Source organism: Phalacrocorax aristotelis, chromosome 3 (assembly GCF_949628215.1).
Source record: "Phalacrocorax aristotelis chromosome 3, bGulAri2.1, whole genome shotgun sequence".
Taxonomy (NCBI): domain Eukaryota; kingdom Metazoa; phylum Chordata; class Aves; order Suliformes; family Phalacrocoracidae; genus Phalacrocorax; species Phalacrocorax aristotelis.
This window is the reverse complement of record NC_134278.1, coordinates 61,114,890-61,136,223: the sequence shown is the minus strand read 5'-3', so window position 1 is coordinate 61,136,223 and position 21,334 is coordinate 61,114,890. Positions and strand designations below refer to the sequence as shown.

General features: G+C 39.5%; 1 protein-coding gene across 7 annotated transcripts in view; it reads right to left on the bottom strand.

Annotated features, from left to right (window-relative positions):
* L3MBTL3 (L3MBTL histone methyl-lysine binding protein 3) overlaps window positions 1-21,334 on the bottom strand; it is an 85,554-nt gene that overhangs the window by 58,595 nt on the left and 5,625 nt on the right. For all 7 annotated transcript variants that reach the window (XM_075087607.1, XM_075087611.1, XM_075087610.1 and 4 more), the window contains 4 exons: window positions 16,605-16,716; window positions 3,834-3,945; window positions 1,462-1,621; window positions 329-467 (listed from right to left, as the gene is read on the bottom strand). In XM_075087607.1, coding sequence (XP_074943708.1) covers window positions 329-467; window positions 1,462-1,621; window positions 3,834-3,945; window positions 16,605-16,716 — 523 coding nt within the window. The remainder of the gene's footprint in view (window positions 1-328; window positions 468-1,461; window positions 1,622-3,833; window positions 3,946-16,604; window positions 16,717-21,334) is intronic.

The following is a 21,334-nucleotide window of genomic DNA, read 5'->3' as shown; positions in this document are numbered from 1 at the left end:
GTGTTGGGAGGCATGTACCCCTATTTTTCTATGCCCAAGACACATCAAGTATAGGTTAGTATCATTTCTCCTTTAAATCCTTTTTGTTCTGTTCCTAAAAAAAGGAGGGGAAAGAGATAAAAAACATCTCTTATCAGTTCATTTTCATTAATTAAAATTTACTGATCAGGCATAATTAAATTGGTAAGTGAAACAACTACTTATTGTGGCTCTTGATAGAGTGATGATGTCACTTCTCTTTGTAAGCTGGCGAAGTCACTGACATTGCAATATAAGGCAAAACTCCCACCGAAATACTTGCAGGAATGGGTTTATCATGCATACTAACAGTATCATCAGGATTCTCTTTCTTCTCCCCATTATCCCTGGACTCTTCTTTGAGAGGGAACTTTGCTTTTCTTTTCCGAATGCCTTTGGAATCATCTTCCCCGTTGCATTCCACGCTGGGCTTCTCCTCCTTCAGTTCTCTATTACAAGAGTAACACAATGACACAAAGCCAATATTATTTCACTTCTTGTATTCATAAAGCAAGTAAAAAGCGAGTAAATCTGAAGGTCAAGTGTATGTAGGTCCCAGGGTATCATACCAAATATATTCTTAGAAATACTACTGAAAATTACATCTGTCAAAAGAATTAATCTGAAAGACACACAACAGCAACTGCAAAAGGAAAGCTGTCCACTTGTGCTGATCAAGTTCTGCATGTTTTAAACAGTGTGTCTTTTCCCATGTACCATCAAGTCTCACAGAGAAGCAAACTGAAATGTTTGGGACTTCAGGGCAGTTTACAGAAAGGAAAGCAAAGGTAATTGTTAAGACTGACAAATCCAATTGGAGAAAGCTGGTATGTGACTGTACGAATTGCTAAACAAGCAAGCAGAACAGAAAACTTTGAAGCAATTAGCTAAAAATGAACAAAAATGTACAAAATCAGATGTTAAAAACTGCCAGAATGCAATTCAGAATGGACATACTAACACAAACCTTCTTTTATGATGAGATGAACTGCACTAGCTGAAAGAAAAGGAACTGAGAAATTACAATATGCCCATGTTTTCACTCTCTGTCATCTGTAACACAGCTTTTGCACTTAATTATAATTAACTTACCACACCAACCATCTCATTACTGATTATCTTAATTCCAGTCATTATGAAACAGGGTGGGAGTCTGACACTGATTCATGCATCCCATACACTGTTTTACTGCTTGCATCTGACAGCAAGAACACAGCACACTCTGAACAAAAAAGACTGCCTTCAATATCAGTGGTAGACAAAACCAAACGTTAATGCATTTACATGAAAAATAATGCAAGATTATAAACTGATGGAAACTCACCAAAACATGGCTGCTTAATATCTCCCTTTGCCCCACCATTAACGTTTTATCCCACCACTTTTATCTCATGCTGCATTTACGCCAAATTCTTTGTTTCTATGCTTTATAATAGCACCTACTTGTTTTTTACTTGCTGGGCACATTTCTGGCTGCAAAATTTCCCTTCAGGAACAAATTCTTCTATGGTACCATAGCGGTAACAGTTTTCACAGAAAACAAGTCCATCCATTTTTGCAGTTTCCTTCAACCTTGTGGGGATCCCTGTCTTTTCTGAAAAGGCTGCACAATGAAAAAAGTAACTTCACTTAGGTAGAGGTGACACATTTCCAACCATCCTCCGCAGGCCTTGCCAAGCAAACAGAAAAATGGAAGTCACGCCCCTCTTGTTAGAATGAAGAACTGGGAGTTAGTGTCTCTATGGGGTCCATATTCCTTACAAGCAAGCTGGATATTCATATTGCAACACAAGAGGGAGGAATCCACCGATTTCATACTTCCGTCACCAGTGGTACATCGACACTGCTGCTTGTGGCTACTCACGGAAAGAGTGAATTTTGTGACAGGCACCACCCTGACTGCCCACAGAGTCACCACTGCATGGAGTCCGCCACCTCATCTCCAGCTGAGGTGCCTCATTTTTGACCTATATATAGGGTCATTTGGGAAAAGGGTTTGGGTGGGAGTTATCTTTCAACAGGTGAACTTACACCTGGAAGTGAGTCACTGACTACATTCTACAGTCTCTCACAGCAGTAGCCGTTGCTCAACCTGCCTGACGTCTACCAGAAGTACAAAATCAGTAATTTGTAATGAAGAAATTTTCAAATACCAAGTTACTCACTCATCCTAAGCTACAGTTTCCCCACCAGAGCCATGCAGCCTAGGAGAGGATGCCGTTTCTTTCACTTAAAGGTACTGACAACTTCCCCAACTCCTAGAGCAGTTTGTTGACTTTGCACCTCCTCCAAAAGGCAAATTTCAAGTCTAAATACTTTTTCTTGAGCGCTGTACTATCTTTGAAAGGAGAGTGAAATGAATTCTTGTGTGCAGACTATCTCCACTAGAAGAATATATCATTTACGTGCTATATTTACACTCCAGCATCATTAGTGATTCAAAACAAGTATTTCCTCTCACAACTGAAAATTTTAGCAATATTTTTATCTTTGGGGAGCATCAAATTAATCAAGGACACTGTAAGGTAGTAGTAGGATGCTTACTTGTTATGTTTATGTGTCCATAAACACACTTTAATTCAGTAGCAACATTTTTTTTTTAAGGTTTACCAGACCGTAGGGGATGAAGTTGTATGCTTTACTGTAAATAACTGTGATCTCTCAGTCTAAGGAGAGAACCTGTTGCCACTCTAATCACAGATTTGAATCTTGAATAAGTATCCCTGCCTTGGAGACAGACCTACAGAACAGAGTAGTTGTGGTCTGAAGCTTCAGACCTCACAGCTGAGGCCCAAATTACTTTCTCACCCATAGGTGTAAATGTTTCACCTATTCACGAAAGTCCCACGACAATTAAGACTGAATGGTGGGAAGTAGCAGAGGAAAACTTTCACTGACCTTGCTTACTGTGCTTATAAATATGATTAGGAGACCAAAATTTTAAGTCTGCTTTTCAAAGGAGTAACAGAATGTGTATTTTAAAACAATATTGATTAAATATAATATCAACAAGGAAAAATACCTAGGCAGTTGTAAGTAATCGCAAAACCAGTTCTGATATTCTCTTTCCCTCTACTCCGTCATTGCTCAAGTCATGTATCAAAATTTTCAGAATTTATGACCATGTAAACTAATTTTCCTTGAACAAAAAAGATATTTCCTTACAACGGTATTTTAAATCCAGGAAACACCTTACTTGGCAGACAGATACTACAACTATTAGAATTTTATCATTCAAGATAAACATAAGTGGTTACTACACTCTGATTTTAATACTGTAAAAAAGCATAGTCAGCAGGAACAAGGCAACAGTGCAGACATACACTGACATCGGTGGTAGCAGCTGAGCAGCAGCCAGTATCATGTGAAGGCAATTCACAGTGCGCAGTACTTTGGTCACAGATGAACTGCAGGCAGTTAGTAAAGTCTGTGGGCAGTATGGAGAACCAGCTCAACAAAAATAACATCTAAAAAGTTCTCAATAATTTTAAGCAAGAAATTTACTACTTTGCAAATTAAATAGAGGGAAAATACTGATTCTAAACTTAGAAAAAATTACCTTTAGAAAAAATCATGGCTCTAATTGACCTTCAGATGTTAACAGAGGAATTATTTCCTTTTAACTTAAAATGCATTTATTTTCATACTTATTCACACCCCAAGAAACAGGTAACATCACCAGATATACTCTGTGCTTTAAAGCAAATAAGGTTTTGTTGGTTTTTTTTTATTCTGGGGGGCAATCTTTAAGAAAAACTGATATATTAAACAAAATACAGTCTACCACAGGAAATGTTTACCACCTCTTAACTGACCTTCTTGAGCAGTTGGAACCATCCAGGTTGTGGTAGCAGTCGCCTTTTTAACACTTTCCATCTCAGTTTCATCTGTAATCACTTCCAGGGCCCCAAATTCATTCACTCTAAACTGTAAGACAAAACAAATGGCATCAAGTATAGTAAAAATTTACTAATACTCTCTTACACCATCTTCTTCTATTCACCAGGATAGTTTTTACATGGTGTCCTCACCATATTACCTAAGTTCTATGTGTTTCTGCTTATCCCCAAGGAATTGGAAACAAGCCTTTCTTGTTTCTATGAAGCAAAATGCAAACTCATTTTATTATCTAAAAATATTAATTTGCAATAGATATTGATACAGATACCTCCACATGCAGATCAATATCTAAATTACATACAAGAATCAAAAAAACTGTAACAGAAACTGATGGGAAAATCTCTTAACTGAAAGCTTTTCATTGCCAGCAAAATAATGCACTCCAGTCACCAAGTATTTTAGTCAAGGAAAAGGGAACTGAACATCAAATACAAATGCTTCACAGAGTACAGAAATTTCAGCATCCTCTGAAAACACAGTACTTCTCCACCGTAAAGTGCACATAAACAAACATCTCAAGGCAGTTTATGATCTGTTTAATTACATGCTGAATGTGATATTACTGTCAGCCAGAAGCAAGGCTCAACAATACCCCCCATGCTGTGCTTACACAGGAGCACCCGGAGTTACAGCCATCCTACTGCCCGCGGAAAAGTGTCTTCCAAGTGCCGCAATGATTACAGTGCTACCAGACGAAAATAAACTTCAGCTTCCCAGTCAGTATGTGGTTTGCAGGCCCAGCTGGCTACATGGGTTGAACTGAAGGCAGCGTTTTGTCCCAAATCGTCTGCTCTGAACAATGAATGAGTGTAACTCTCTGAGCTTTGCCACAGAAGACAGGTCTCTAGCAGTGAGGTGCTCTCACCAACAGATATCAACAGAAAAAATTATGCCTGAGTTTTCAAAGCTCCCCAGCACCCACCTGTGAGGATATTCCTTCAGGGCAGTAGCATGAAGCCTATTTCTGTTTCTCTGGTCAGGCAAATTTACCTTGGGAAAACGAGAAAGGGAACAATGGCCTGGCACTACATTGATCTTCTCTGTGCCTCCAGAGGCTGCAGGATGAACTGTTCCCACTCACTTTGGACCCTGCTATGGCATAGCACATACCACAACAGCGTGCTTTCACCAATACGGTCCTTCCAGCCTCAGCACTTGCAAAGAGCCACCAGGTCCTAAGCAATGCAAGCAGCTCAGAAATAATAAGCTGAGGGGAGGGAGAGGAAGAAGAGGAGGACATCACACTGTCACATGACTTCTGAAGCCAAGATTTTTACTTGTCATCAGCTATGCTCACAACAGATACTCAAGTGTGAGCAAACTGTCGATACATCCATCTGGACTGAAAGACCAGGAGTTCAGCTTTGAAAGGCAATCAAATACAGTTACACCACATGCTCATACTCCAGTTTGTGGACAGACATTCACACCATTCAGCCCAAAGAAAAGCAGTGGAGTTACCATTCAGAAGAGGATCCTTGCATTTTACAGGTGACTTATGCACCCAGCCTGGTTCATATTTTGGTTAACCTCATTTCTGCTATCGGTGCTTTGCTGCCACTGAAATAGGTGGATGCCAGAGGGAAAACCTTCCTTGGTTCCAAGAGCTCTAACACTGCAACAGCCGGCTCAGCAAGCAGGCAGCGTAAAACACGGTGCTGCAGCCCACCAACCAACAGGTCACAGGGAGGTTACTAACCAGCTTCTGGAAACACTCTCTTGCACCTTCATACAGCATCACCCGGAGCACACAGACACCAAAGGTATTTCTGAACAGTCCAACTAATACCTGGGTTACTACTGCATGATCCAACTGATATTCAGCCTGGACTCTACACGTATGTTCCTCCTCTACCTGGTCCTCCCATGGTATGCAAGGAGGTCACCCTAGCCAGTGCAGCAACCTGTCAGCCTTTCTGGCTTGAGGGCTGATTGACAGGCATCAAATGATGAAAGACAGACAACTGCAGGGAAGGCTGTTCCCAGCTACTCTTTCACTGGAGGTTCTTCACCACAGCGAGAGCCTAACCATTAAGGAAGCAGCTCTTCAACAGTAAGGCCACCACACTAAGATGGCTCAGTGATGGAGAGTAACCACTTGCTGCTGTCTTAGCAGGCAGGAGGGCGCAACAACGCTCCCGGGCCAGCTGCCTTGTCTGACCTCTGTATCTCCCGTTTTTGACCACAGCCCCGCCCCTATCAGTGTCAGAGGCCTCCAGAGGCCTCCAGGTCCTGTTTGGACACAAATGTGAAGCAGATATGTATGCTTTCACTCACTACTTCCCCAGCTACAGCTTCAGCATTACTGTGCATGCTGAGCTCTCTGTAGATGACCAGAAAACATGCCTCAGACCTGGGAAGTCATACTATGGTTTTAGCTGGGGAGGAAAGGAACACAAAACTTGTGACAGAGGTTAACTGCTTAAAATCAGGATAAATAGATGTACAAAGCAGCATGCTGCACCAAGCCATCACAGGATAAGAGCTGCCAGAGCAACAGGCCAACTAGTGTCTACCGTTGGAAGCATGACAAAAAGGGACCTAGATTCATGGTGGTTTATGTGTCCATGAAAAAAATTCAACACTTTCGTAAGCCTCTTCTACTTAGAAAGCAGAGGACAAAAGAACCAAAGGTAAAGGTTCTGGTATAATATTTCCTCTATTTTTGGTGATCTAAGCTAACATACAGTAAGAGCAGTCCTCTTGTGTACTTCCCTAAGTGTCTTGACAGTCTGGAAGTTTGCAGCAGGAGATATGGAGGGAAGGAAACAGTGCCACTGAGCTAACTTCTGAGGATGGATCCATAGCTTTCTGAGAAGTAAAAATTTGTTTTTAAATCACAAAACTCCTTAAGTAAATATATAAATTTACATTGGATGAAGGGATTTTCCTTAAATCTGTCTTCATTAAAGCAAACAGTAAAACTCCCATTGATGGAAACAAAGTCAGGCCAATACCAAGTACTTTTTAAATAATCTCACAAAGCAGCCTTATTTTTGTCACTTCAATGTTTAGAAGACAATAAACTATAAAGCTTGTTGGGTACGAAAGTAATCCACTTGACTTTCATAGAACCCCTGTTTGCAAATTCTAAGTAACCTCTTAAGAATGTAACTCCCTATCCCACCCAATGGAGTCAATGGGCTTAAAAGATCAGAAGGCAAAGAAGAGAAATAAACCTCAACAACTTTGATAAGCGAATCCACAGTAGGATAAACAGAAATAAATATAATATTTCTATAGAAAATTTAACTTACAAATTTTCACATACAGGTGAGCAACAATGGCAAAAATACCATTTTCAAGTTACTGCAGTTCTTTTGACACAAATGCATCCTAAAGTGAGTTGGCAGGACGAGTCCAACTGTTAGTGGGTAAGTATATAACACAGAACATACTTAGCTTCCTTGTTTAGCAGTTTCCACAATGATGAAAAGAGAATTAAACCGCAGCTTCCATTTAAACATCATTAGAGATTCCTTCCCCTCAGAGCTGAGATACATTTTCACATTCTTAGGAAATGATGACCTGATATAGCAGGACTTCAGCTTATATGACTGACAATTTAAACCCCAGGAACATTTTAATATTCATTCAACAAATAAAAAACACACTGAGGGAAATCAAGGCTTAAATAGATAATAATAAAACATTATAAATACTTTCTGAACCATTTCTTTCTGTCCACATGCGAAGTTCTTCTACAGGGATCAAAATTACTATGAATAAACATTTTTTAAAAGTTTAATATTGCATTGAAATTTACATAGGACCGGAACAAGTATCATAAGCCACTGAGATGAAGCCTTTGTTTATTGCAGGCAATAGTATCACACTTGTTTCATGTTTCAGCTGCAATGGAGAAGCAGACAGATTGTCCGTTACCAGTGCCCCTACTGGAAGTCCATTCCTGAATTTCTTTCTCAAAAAACCTTATTTTAACTTTTCATTTTCATCTATTCATAGTCAGTTTATACCCATTTGTTCTTAAGCCAACATTACCCTCTAGATTACATAGGTCTAGAATCCTAGCACTTACTCTCTGGGTATCCATTCAAAGCAAGGAATTATGTGCCCCTAGAATTAATTTTATTAGACTAAGCATAAGCTCCTTCTGTTCTTCTTGTGAAAATGCTGCTCCATCTTCTTGATTAGCCCATCATTGTTTGCCCACCATGTACTGGGCTCAACCACTGAAATTCACTTTTTCCCTGTGAACATGACTAAGCGTAACACCGCAGGTGGACTTCTGTTGTCCCTCCTCCAGTGGCTTTAGGACCTTTTAATTTCTCATGGAAGTTCTTTGCCTTATCATGTAGGCTGGAAGGCACCCTGTAGTTTTATGTAGGGGGAATTATACATTAAAAGGCCTTCAGTTCTCTTTCTCCACGTTTCATAAAAATACTCTGTGTATCTGTCACTATGCGGGATAAATTTGCAAACAATGCAAAATGTCTACCATATTGCAGATTAATTCTTAGAAACACAAACCTACTGGGAAGAAATATATATGATCTAGTGTCAAATTAAGTCCCCGCTGTTGCATGTGTCCAGAGCAAAAAAAGATCAGACTATCTCTGTTTGCTGTTACTTGTGCCCTCTGAGAATGTACAAGATCTTACCACTACCCCCAGAGATGAAATCAGAATAAAGGCTACTATTGTTTTCTACAAGGTAAAAATATTATTTGGGAGAACAGGCAGAAATAAAAAGGAAGAAAAAGGTAGAACAATTGAAGTACAAAGGACAAAAAAGAAGAAAAAAAACCCACGCATCTTAATGCACAGCTTTAAAATAAATGAAAAAAAACCATCCAACACTACCATCTACTGGGCAAGATAAGGACAAAGAGTTCATTGCAATAAAGACAACTGCTGCATTCAGTCAGTAACTTCAGGAATAAAACTCATCTTGAACCCACAACAGTGCTATTGTGGACTAGCTCAGAAGAAACCTGCAAAATTTATGCTATCCAAAACAAAAGTAAACTGGGTAAACACTCTTTATGCCTGTGAAGGGACTAAACTTTTAAGTAGCAGAGTTACACAGCAGTCTGTCAAGAGGACCGAGACCTGGGGCTCCAGTGATACAAGCCAAAGAACTACACTCAGATCTCTGGTCAGCAGTTATCATCATTCTTGATTTTAACTACCATTTAATCACAGTGATTTCAGTGGGACGGCTCAGATAAATCAGAGCCTTTCTGGCATCTTACAGCTCCTCCTCTCTTTAAAGCAAAGGAATCACCTATTGTTGCATTGTCCAACCACATCCCGCTATATGCCAAACTATTTTTTACATATTATTTAAGTTGAATAAGTTATTAAATGCCAGAACTTGTCCATTCAACCATTCTCCTCTTCTCTGTCTGTGTGATACAGTCTTTACATGTACCATCACATACTATTTTTTCCACAGAACCCCTGCCCCAGGCAGGGTCTGGATAGCATTCAGAAAATGAGGCAGCTGTTGGGTCTTTTTATACTATTTCTTCAAGCAGTAAAGCCAGTCTTATTTACTCTACAAGGTTTGAAAGTAGAATGACTGTTTATTTAAAAAAAAAAAAAAAAAAAAACCAACTCTGAAATAACAAAAAGCATGCATCTAAAAAGGCTTCAGGCACTCTAGCAATTACTGTTACAATGCAGAGCAAAGTAATTCCTGAAACAAAACCCCTGTTCTCAGCTACTTACAAAAGAAAACAAAAAATATCTCTTCGTAGCTCTTCATCCTTCAAGTACTCTGCTCCCAGCTTACTTCAAAGCACTCAGTAAGCATGTGACCCCGATGCTTGCCTGGTCACAAAATTTTGACTCTTTCAGGGATGCAGTAGGTTAGGGGAATGTGTCCCTGCACCTGGCTGTTCCCTTTTTTTAATGATGAGAAGTGATCCTGACTGCACGCTCCTGCCCTGGCAAGTACAGCAAAAGACAAACAACTTACATAGGATCCCAGGCTATTTAGGGCTCCCTAAATCATAATCAGCAGAGATTAAATTCCACACCATGACCAAGGGGCAGGGCCAGACCCCCTCCCACTGGAATGATGCTGTCAGCAAGAAAGGCAAGCACTTCAAGCAATCTTCAATTGATTTTAAGATGCTTTAGAAGCACTGCAATAGGCTAATGCTGAAGTAAGGAGGAAGAGAGAACAATTTGCATCCAAAAGGAAAGGTTTTTTCCTATCTGGGCAGGCACAAGCAGGAAAGGATTACTATCAAATTACAACCTTCCAAAAGATATTAATAATAGAAACATTCTCTCGTCACTTCTGAACTGAAAGCTTAGGTACCACTGATACCTCAATCTTGTCTGCAGTAATGTTTATCTACTTTATTCTTAGACACTCCTCAGGCTCTCCCAACCCCCCTCCTCCGCCCCGAGTGCTCAAGAATTATCTTAGCACCAGAGGGCTTTTCAATTATTTCTCTCCTCTACAAACTCAGTCTGCCTTATTATCTCCACTTGAGTAAGAAATTGCACCTAAACAGACTTTCTTAAGGTGACATATAAATCAGCGACAGAGCCAGAAGTCAAGGCCTGCCAAGACAACACTTATTGATCCAGAAGTTGACCTAAAAAGCAACCTTGGCTTTGAATTATTTTGGCCAGAATATTTCTGAATACCAAACACTAATATCTCATGGGGAACCCAAGCAAGAGACAAATAAAAAATGAATGGCTACCTGCCAAAGTTTTGGTTCCAGTGAGTTGTTCGGCACCGCAACAGGAAGGCTGTGGTAGAAACAAGTGCAGAGCTAAGCTTTCCTGTGTGGGATTTACCTACATTAATCACAAAACTATTCATTTTCCTCCCTGAAATCCTCTGCCCAGTTATTTACAAGTCTAACAGCATCTAAAGCAACTGATGTGGTAGATTTTGCAGTAAAATAGCATGTGATCACATAAGAGAAGACTTTACCATGACTAAACATGAGGAAGATTAAAGATCCAAAGGCAAACTCAATTCCAGCATTTATTGGCTTTGGAGTTTTAGGTATATCAATAGTGAAATTTCCTTTTTGGTCTTTTTTTTAATAAGGTAAAATAATTTTATGACAATGCAAAGTTTTAACCTGAAATCTATGGCAATGAAGCATGGCATGAGCTAATTAATTACATTAGACTGCAACAGAAGAAAGTTATCTCCATGTGGAAAAGACCAGGCCACTAGGTACATCTGCTGGGGCCCATACGTGGTCACAGAAAGTCTATTCTGCCTTGCCTTCTCCTCCCTGTACTGCTCCATACCAGCTTCCCTGAAAGGAACTCAGCTTCTCTCTAGAATAACACCTTCCCAGTGGAGGCAATGATTTAACCGGTTCCCTGTAGCTGATGTTTCCCATGGACACTCTTGGGGACTCTCCTGAGAGAGAAATGCTCCCCAGATTCAGTGCAGCACATGCCACTGTGTGAGGGCAGAACTAGCTTTGCACTAAAAAAGCACTGTAGTTAGTTATTGCCTGAGACACTACCAGTATTTCACCATAGAACGTATAATGAACTGTGAAAAAAAATCAGTTGTTTTCAAAATATTAATTATCTCAAGGAAGCTTGAATACAATCTCAGAATGGGCAGGTGAAAGAATGCACTTTGCTGCCTTGAGCTGTTGCACCTACACATCCAGAAACACAGCACTCTGAATCACCATCAAGCACAGCTGGAAATACCAAGCACCACTGATCATTATTCCACCACTCATGTTCCACTATTACATTTGGTTTCCTGCAATATTGGCTGCCCAACTTTATTTACAGGTTAATTCCTTCATCATCAAATTTATTTCTATGTTTTTTTTCCATTCAAGGACAATTTGCAAGCTGGAAGTAATGACCAAAAGTCTGTCCATGAAGTATATAACAGCTCTCTTTCCAAACACAAGCACTAGAAAACTCATTACAAAGTACTTCATAAACTTCTGTCACTGCAGTAGGAAGTGACTGTAAATTATTACAGCTTTTCCAATTTAATGAGTACATTTAAATCTTGAAGTGATGGTGTTACTGCCTGCACTCGGCACAGAGATTTAAAAAAAAAAAAACAAACAGGAAAAAAAGAACAGTATTTCACATTTACATTCACACCATGCAGAGTAACTCGTAAGCACTGATGTTTTTCAGATGAGCATACATTACTTAGCCTGCCACATGAAGGCATTCTGTAATTTGTAAACTATTTTAAACTCTACTGGAATTCAAGTTTTCTGTTTTATTTAAACATCTTGAAAGAACTAATACACGAAGCTAAGATTTTTGTTCTCAGTCTTCGGTGCATCATACTGTATAATTTTTAATTCTCCCTACCCCCTGTATAATTCCAAATTCTAGCGTTTTCCACAACCACTCACTATTTATCTGTCACACAGCATGCTCAAAGCAGCGTTCAAAAAGTATTAACTGTTTTATGACTATTTTTGCTAAAGAGTTTTAATGAAATCTGTGTGAGGATGTATTTCCACAGCCTTCTCCAACTATGGGTGACAAGACTCTTAACAATTAACACTGCAAAAAATCATAGGAAAAGAACATTTGCAGCATTTTACCAGTGTGGAAACAGATGTAGACATAAGAGACCATGGCATGGCTGAGAAGAGAGGCTCCGCATCTGACTCTGCTCCCTTGCTTTGATTAGTCAGGGGAGTGCCCCCCGGTGAGGCCTATCTCAGTAAGGCCTGGTAGGCATGAAACTGCCCACAGGACTTCATAACAAAAAGAAATAATGCAATTTCCTATTTATCATTTAGTTGTTCTTCTAGGCCTTAAGAAAAGTCCTGTTTAGGCAATAATAAGAAAATACTGAGAAAAGCTATTTGTAAATGTTTCAAGCATTTTACACTACTTACAGTAGGTTTTCTTACCAGCTTTTATTCCTAGAGGAACTTACATTCACAAAAATTAAGTGATTCTTAAAAGAACACCGTTGCTCACACATACTTGCCTGATAATCTGAGGAGGCTGGATATTAATACAGCACACAAGAAAAGAGAATTCTTTAAAAGTGCATATGTAAAAATAAGCATGAAACTTCATCATGCAAGCAGTAGAGACAAGCAAACGCCATATGATTTACATGACTAAAAATAAGGACTTAAGTAGGTAACTCCCCAAAACGTCTATATTAAAAAGCAGCATTTCAACATTTTGGCATACGTTTAACTTAAAATATGCTCGTACAATACAGTTTACCAAATCTGACTGTTCAAAGACAATTTTCCCCAATATCTTATGAAAAGGCTACATGTGAGAATGCAAGCAATACATTGTCTGCAATGAATAGTTCTGCTATTGCTTATTATTTATTATAAAAAACCCAGGGACTCTAATCTATTACCTACCTATAAAAATAGAATCTTTGGATTTGTGCATCTCACTACTACAGTGTTTTCACTGGAATTTTCAACTGCATTTCAATGTAAATACATGCCAATGGTTTGATATCTTTAGTAGAACACGTCTATTATAATTTTGGAAAGACACATGCAAGCTTAGAAGAAGTAACTGCTATGTAAGGCCACTTTCTTTAGGTTCAGGATACAGTATTAAAATACTCTATTATGAGGACATTTCAGGTAAACCACCTACATTAACCCTATTCTGAGAATACTACAAAGAGCATAACATATATTCCACAATCACATTTATAGTTTCAAGGGATTACTCACCCTTTTAATCATCAGTATTTAGAAGGAGCCCTGAAAAATTAGTTGTTACAATTATCTCAAAAGCTTAAAAATTCTTACTATTCTAACGACTCAAAATGTTTTGGTATCTATATAAACGCCTAGTCTTTCACCGAGTCTTGATGTTCCCTGGCCCAGTGAGCTCCTCAGGCTAATTCTGCACTGTAAGAAAACATTCTTCCTTCAGTCAGTGTTAGAATGGCTCCCTTTCAATTTCATCCAGTAAACCCTGGCTTTTGTATTTAAAAACAAAAAAAAAACACCAGACCAGACTGAGCTGACTAGCAAATTCTCTCCGTAACTTTCATCATTCTGCGTACATTACCACTGCACCTCTGACTCTGCCTTCGCCAATGCCCGAGACAAAGAAAGAAGCTCTGTCCAAAAAAATAAAATATCTGTTTGTTTAAACAAAGAAACAAACAGAAGAGCAACCTTAAAATGAAGCTCATGCTTTCCTGAACAGGACATAGTTAAGATCCTTCTCACATCATTTCTTGAAGTTACCCTCAGCTACACCTCCCAGTTCTTTGCCTCACTTTGCATGGAAGCCTTCCCATCCCTCTACTAATTTATGACCCCACCTTTGCTTTGGTTTTGTTTATTTTGACATAGGGTAACCAGAACTGAACAAAGCATGTATTGGTGATTTATATGAGAATATTATATTTTCCTGCATTGTTCCCTTTTGCATTCCTCAAACATGTCAATATTCTGTTTGCCTCTCACACAATGTTGCTTATTAAAGGGGAAAAGAAATTTAAAAGCCTGGACTTTTTTAAAAAAATACAGAACTGGTCAGGGATGTGGAGGCTGATGGTAGCCTTGGCACCAGCAACCACAAGATGGTGAAGTATGAAATCCTGAAAGAAGTGATCAAAACAAATACTGAAATAGCAGCACTGGACTTCAGGAGAGGCAGATCTTGGCTTGTTCAGAGATCTGCTTGGCAGGATCACACAGAAGACTTCTGTAAAGGGTAAATGGGCCCAGGAGATCTGCATATCTCTCCAGGGACCTCATACCAGCAGAATGATGCATGCCAATGTGCAAGAAGTTAAGCAAATGTGGATGAAGGCCAACATGAATGAACTAGGGCTCCTGGCTTACTTCAAATGGGAAAGGAAGTAAGCAGGTGAAACTGGGGAAATGTTGTATAGAGAAGGTATATAGTGATATTGCTGTAGCGTACAATGATGGAATGAGGAAACCCAAAGCTCAGCTGGAGAAGAAACTAGCAAAGGCTTCTATATATGTACAGACAGCAAAAGTGAATTACCAAATTGGAGTTGCTATTCAGAAAAACCTCGGCACGCTGAAGAAGTGGGCTAACAAGATGAAGGTCTGCAAAAGCACGTGTGAGGTCCTGCACCTGGGATGGAACAGCTGCGTGCACCAGGACAGCCCGGGGACTGACTATTTGAAAACAGCTTTGCTGAAGACCTAGGAGTTGAACATGAGTCAGGATTGTGCCCTGGCAGCAAAGAAGGCCAGAAGCATCCTGGGCTGCTCTAGCAAGAGGGTAACCAGCAGGTCGAGGGAACTGATTATTTCCCTCTATTCAATACTGATGAGACCGTACTCAGGCTACTGTGTCTAGTACAAGAAAGACACTCACATACTGGAGCAAGTCCAGCGTATGTCCACCAAAAGAAATCAGGGCTGTAGCAAATGACATGCAAGAAGCAGCTGAGTAAACTTGTTTGTCCAGTTTTAAGAGCAGGAGAAATTTTACTCCTGTCTTCCAGTACTTAATGGGAGGATATAGAGGGGATGGAGCCAGGTCCTTCTCAGATGTGCACAGTAAAAGGATGAAAGACGACGGGCACAAGCTGTAAAAAGATAAATTCCAACAAAGTATCCATAAAAGGAAAAAAATCACTATGACGGTGGTCAAATGCTGGAAGAGGTTGCCCAGAGACATTGTGGTGTTTCCTACCCTGGAGATAACCAAACCCATACTGAACAAGGCCCTGAGCAACCCCATGTAAGATGGCCTGAGTTCTGCAGCACTCAGAGATGGTGTTCTGAGGTCCTTTCCAAAGAAAAATATTCTGTGACTCTATTCTATGGTTCTGTGACATAAAACAAAACAAAAAAAAAAACCAACACAAAACCACACCACAACATTTATGTCCTGAATGTCAAACATTTTTTTGACTCTTCAACAAAAGAAATTGCATCAGGCACCAAGGGATATAAAGTTCTTTTGAAAAACACCTATGTTCTTGTGAGATTCCCTTCAAAAAATAAACTATGAGAAAACCTCATCAATGTTAGTCTAAATGGAATGATATGAAAATATTGACTATAATCAACAGGAAACAGGTGCAAGTCTCTAATATCAAAATTGTATTTTTAGCTAACGCAGCAGAGGACATCTTCTGATGACACAGTAAAAAGTATCAAATAAAGAAATACATAAAATGCTTTGAAAACAAAATAAAATTGTTATCATTCATTTCAGGAAATACAACCAGTGTGAAAAATGTAATTGGAAGTACTATTTCAGTATCATTCAAATTTCTAAACTATGCCAAGCTCAGAAGCACTCACTTTATTCATTTTTCTAGACACCCACATGACAAAAGCACAGCAAAAATAATCTATTTATAGAAATAAAAAGAACTAGGAGTATGAGACCATAAGAGTCAATGACAATATAAAGATTCTTAGTGATACAGTAATAGAATGCTCTAAGAGGACTGAATTTTCACACTTAACTTTTGAGATTTCTTTGGATTATGTGCACTTGATTACTTCTGTCTATATAGTGAGGCAGCGCTAATTTATGCCTTCCTACAGGGATGACGGCTGCCTGTGCCAGCACCAGAAACTGAATCAAGAAACTCCAGAGCTAAAAGCTAACAGGCTGCAGTCTCTTAACTCAGAGCTGCAGATTAATGTTTTATTCATAAAAGCAGATACCTACACACCAGCTTGTGAAATGCATTCTTTTGACATTTAACATTTTTATTTTGCTTATTTAAAAAATTATATATCTTACCTTTAGGTCACTTCCTGGCAAAGTACCTATGCCATCCTTCCAGTCCATAGCACTAAATACATCAAACTCTTGACCATTTCCACTAGAGGCAGATTCATTCATGATGCATGTACTAAAAAAAAAGATTAAAAAATAAAAAGATTTTATCTGAAAGTGCTATAAGTGGTTTAATGCTTATATCACCAGACATTTCTTCAAATACACTTAATAGTTTAGTATCAAATGCTTCTCTCAGCACACTGGCAACATGGACAGCTGATGACAATGCTGATAATACACACTAATGTAATAAAACCAAGGGGAAATCTTTTGAAAACCTTAAAAAATAATACCTGCTTTATAAACTAGGAAGCTATTAATGAGGCTTAATTGGAGAGAAATGAAAAATTTCAAACCGCAAATAAATTGACACGGGGAAAACATACCTCAAGTACACCTAAGAAAAACATTTGTTCTAGGGAAGGCAAGACATGAGTCCATGTGTGTAATAAATACACTAAGCACTGATTAACAGAGTTGCTTTACCTTACTCTCAGATAACATGCTGATGTGAATGCTTCACCCAAGTTCATATTACAATTTCAAAATTAATTTGGAACTGTCTTTCATTTTCACTGTCTGACTCGCGACACCCAGACATTCCTTGTCTGTTTCCATATAGTTTCACTAAATTTTGATCTGCATTTGTAAAATTTATTTACTTGTAGAGAAACACAAATACACCAGAGAGAACTACTGCTTCACAAGACTTTATTTTACTGGATCTCTCTGTTTCAGAATAGTGATAGGAGAGGAGAGACTATTTCTCTCCAGAAACAGAGGATTTGGGCACCCTCTTCCGCAGCAAGAGTTTCTTCCAAATAATTTGCACAAGCAATACAAGTACATAACACTTCCCACTGACCCCTGGCTTTGGCCCACCACTTGCCACTGCCACAAAGCCAGCATCAGTTGCACTGAACTCGAATGTCGCTAGCAGCCAGTAGTGACTACCAACAACTTCCTCCTTTCCACTTCTTACAAACACAGCAATCTTTAAATCTGTGGCCTGGCACCTAATTTACTATTTGTTCAATGTGAAATCTGACTCATTCATTTTCTTTCTGAAGAACTTCTGCGCTATGCCTAGCGGCTGAAACAATTTCCCGCAAAATTAGCTGTGTCTTCAGTTTGTGAACTATTAGCAAAAGCTCACCCCTTTTCAAATTTACACTTTCCAAACTTTTTAACAAATACTTTCTAAGACTCATACTCCTTCCGCAGATTGCAAACTTCTACTGCAAGTATCAGTATTTGAAATTCAAATAGGTAGAGAGCTTCCTCAGTGCTTGACCTTGTTTTCCAAAATCTAATTTCTAACTTAGGTCTCACTCCCAAAATCTGCAAATATCTATTAATACTCTCTGGAAATCTGGAATTTCCACAAAAAAGACTGAGTGATGTTTCTTCACTCACAGATACCAGAAAAAGATGCAAACCAAGCAGAAGGAAACTCAGGTCATCTAGAAGCTTTTTACTGAAAGCTTGAGGAGAAAAATGCTTCGCTATTTAACTCTGTTGTGCGAAAAATAATTTAATTCGCATTTTTGTCATCAGAAAAATTGTACCGATCACTGTAACACCACCACTACAGACAGATACTACTCTGGTTTTGGATCCGCAGTGTGGACTCCCTTGTATTTCTCCTTGGTTTCCTCCTCGTTTCTAGCAGAATTCTTTAAAACCCTGAGCAGTATCTTACTCCACAAGTACTTTCGTTACACTACAGCCACTTCACAGTATCAACAGGATGACAGGAGCTGGACCTCAATCAGTAACCACTGCTTAGGGTGAGAGCTTCTGCATTCCCCTTCATTTTATATGACGGGTAGGGTTCACAGAAGGATCTTTGAGGAAGCTTCATGTATTTCACATGACAAGTTTAAAGAAAGAAGAACCACATGATTCAATGTGTCTTTTCCACCTACAATTTCAGTAATCATCTATGACAAAGTATTGAAAACCATACCATCAATGCACAAAAATTAATTTTAAATATGTCAACAAACCTACGCAAATTCAGTGCAAACTGAGAAACTCCCCAAAGGCGTGAACCTTATCTTTTAAAATCACTCCTGGGCAAAATCCACCACCCTACCCTAGGGCAGCTCCTGCAATGCAACTTGGATGATCTGTTTGACCCAAGAGCACGGTACATCACAGAGCTTAAGCCCACCAAGCATCCAGCCTTCCACACTGCAACAGATCAACTCAAGCAGGCTTCCACCAAACTGAACAGCAGCACGATGGCAGAAGCTGAGGCCTTCTCTCAAGAACACAAGACCCAAGCTGCTAAGGAGTAGCTGAAAAATTGGATCTATCCAGAAACCCATGAAATTTTAAGGACATGTAACATGCTGGTTTAAGCACATTGGTATAACGAGCTCCCTGCGATTAGCCTGGCTAAGCAAACACAGAGCTGTGCTCTGTATTAACCAAAGTTTCTAAGAAATCTTACATTACCACCCTATTTAGAGGACACTTCACTCAGCACTCCTGTGGTTTACTTATTGTAAAAACATGTTCCAGTGGTTTCTGCAGAAGGCATGACAGAGGACAGGAAGAGAAAGGGAGGCTGTGGGGAAACGCTTCCTTGCAGCAGCCGCTGTCCCACAGAGTGAGGAGCAGCGGACAGACGCTCCGTCTGATGCCGGCCTCTCTGATAGTGCCACTCCCGTTATAAACACGCTTTGTAAGAGAAACAGTTGGAAAAAATGACATAGGGGGAAAAAAAAATCTTAACAGCCTAGCCTACTTAGGCAGGATGTAAACTGTGAAAGTAAAATAAAAAAACTGGTAAGAGAAATGCTCAGGGCATATTTCTCTCAAGAAAACATATAAATTTTAACTTAATTACACCTAACAAAGTTTCCTCAGGTAACAATCAGCAATAATGATGTATTCTATTGTTTGATAAGGTATTCATCATATTTTTCCTTTCAAAATTAACTCAACATCAAAGGCACAATCTGTACTTTCACATTCTGCAGCCTTCAGAAGTGTTCTTGGTGGGGATGAAAAGGTCACAGGGCAATGCAGATAGAAATGAATTTACCAAAAGGAATTACATTTAACAAAATCTCTGTTTCCAGTTTTGCTGAGTTTGAACAGATGAAAGATAGGGTTATATCCCTCTACCAGTGATAATAAGGAGGGAGATAGAGACCAATTAAATTGTTACAGCAATGAGGTACTAAAACAGGATGAAATCATTGCAATATATACATCTAAATCACAGAACAAAGAAAACTACAGGACTCCTTATCTACTCATTTTCATTTTTAAAGCTCTGATGCAGTTCTTTGAACTAGTATAACTCCTTCCATAATGATTTCATTTGCTATCATTTCTGTTGCTACACCTCCAGAAAAGTAGTAAAAATACTAGATGAATAAGGGGCAAAGGAACTGCAGTACTGTCCTTATGACTGTCACTCAATGCCATCTGACGTGAAGGAAAGGACATAACAGTAAGAACTTGGAACAGTCATCTTCCAAGACCACCTTCATAATCCACTATTAGGGATGTAACTATGTCTCAGCCTTCGCAGCCGTAAGCTATAACATTTGTAGAGGGGCGTGCTTCATGCTACTATTTCAACATTAACTTTGTTTTAGACATATGTGATAAATTCTTTAAAATCTGCAAGCACATAAAATAAGATTAGACACCTCCTTCAGAAAAACCTTTGTTTTTCCAACTGGTTCAACAATAAATGAGTACCTCACCGAGGAGATACTTAATGAGAACAACAGCACTAAAAATGAGATAGTTTCATCTGGTGAAAGACTCTAAAGATGTAAAGCAAAGAAACAGGAGAGAATATGCCAATTAATCTTACAAGTAGTTTTTGAAATAACTGTAGGCTTACATACTGAATACATCAGAAAGTAATAATAAGATTCTTTCTTTCAGTCAGTGCTTTAAAAAACTACCTGACACCTACCCAAACTTTGAAAATCTAAGATGCCACCTGTGAAATATCCATATGGTTTCTAACCAGCAGGGCCAGCTGAATACCGGGTCACTGGGCAGCAGAGAGAGGAGATTTCAGCAGTAAAGCCACCAGTCAGCACTGCCAGACTGGCATAACCTGTCTGCAGCAGTGTGTCTTTTCTTTCTATACAGCCCTGTGTATTTTTATTTTTGAGGATCTCTGTAGCCACTGCGACAGGACAGCCTAGCAGTTTTGCCCCATACTGGTCCTCTCCCCAGCTGACAGCTCCCACAAGAAGCAAGACTGGGCACATGGAGCCGGAGGAGATCTCAGGAAGCAGCACCAAGGGTGAGGTCCGAGGGACAAACAGAAATCCCAAGGGAGGCGACAGCCTTATGGAGCCAAGCCGTGGTCCCTCTTCCCCCCAGGTCTGGGTGACACCAGCACTGGCAGATGTTCAGGGACAAAGGCAACAGGTGGGTTTTTTTGTCCTGATACTGTAGATGGTTATTTTGGGCATCTCCAAAGAGGAGGCTTGGCGTAGCACCCATGGGCTAACAGGACACATTTTCCCTACACAATACATCTGGAAAACCAAGTGGATCGGAAGAGAACACCTCAGCGTACCAGAGCTGCAAATACACTAACTTCTAGGAACCAGGGGACAAGTGGATACTCAGCTTCAGCTTTATTTAACCTGTAAGAATGTGAGTACTACCACGGCTGACTTGTTACACCGCTGAAGCCACATGAA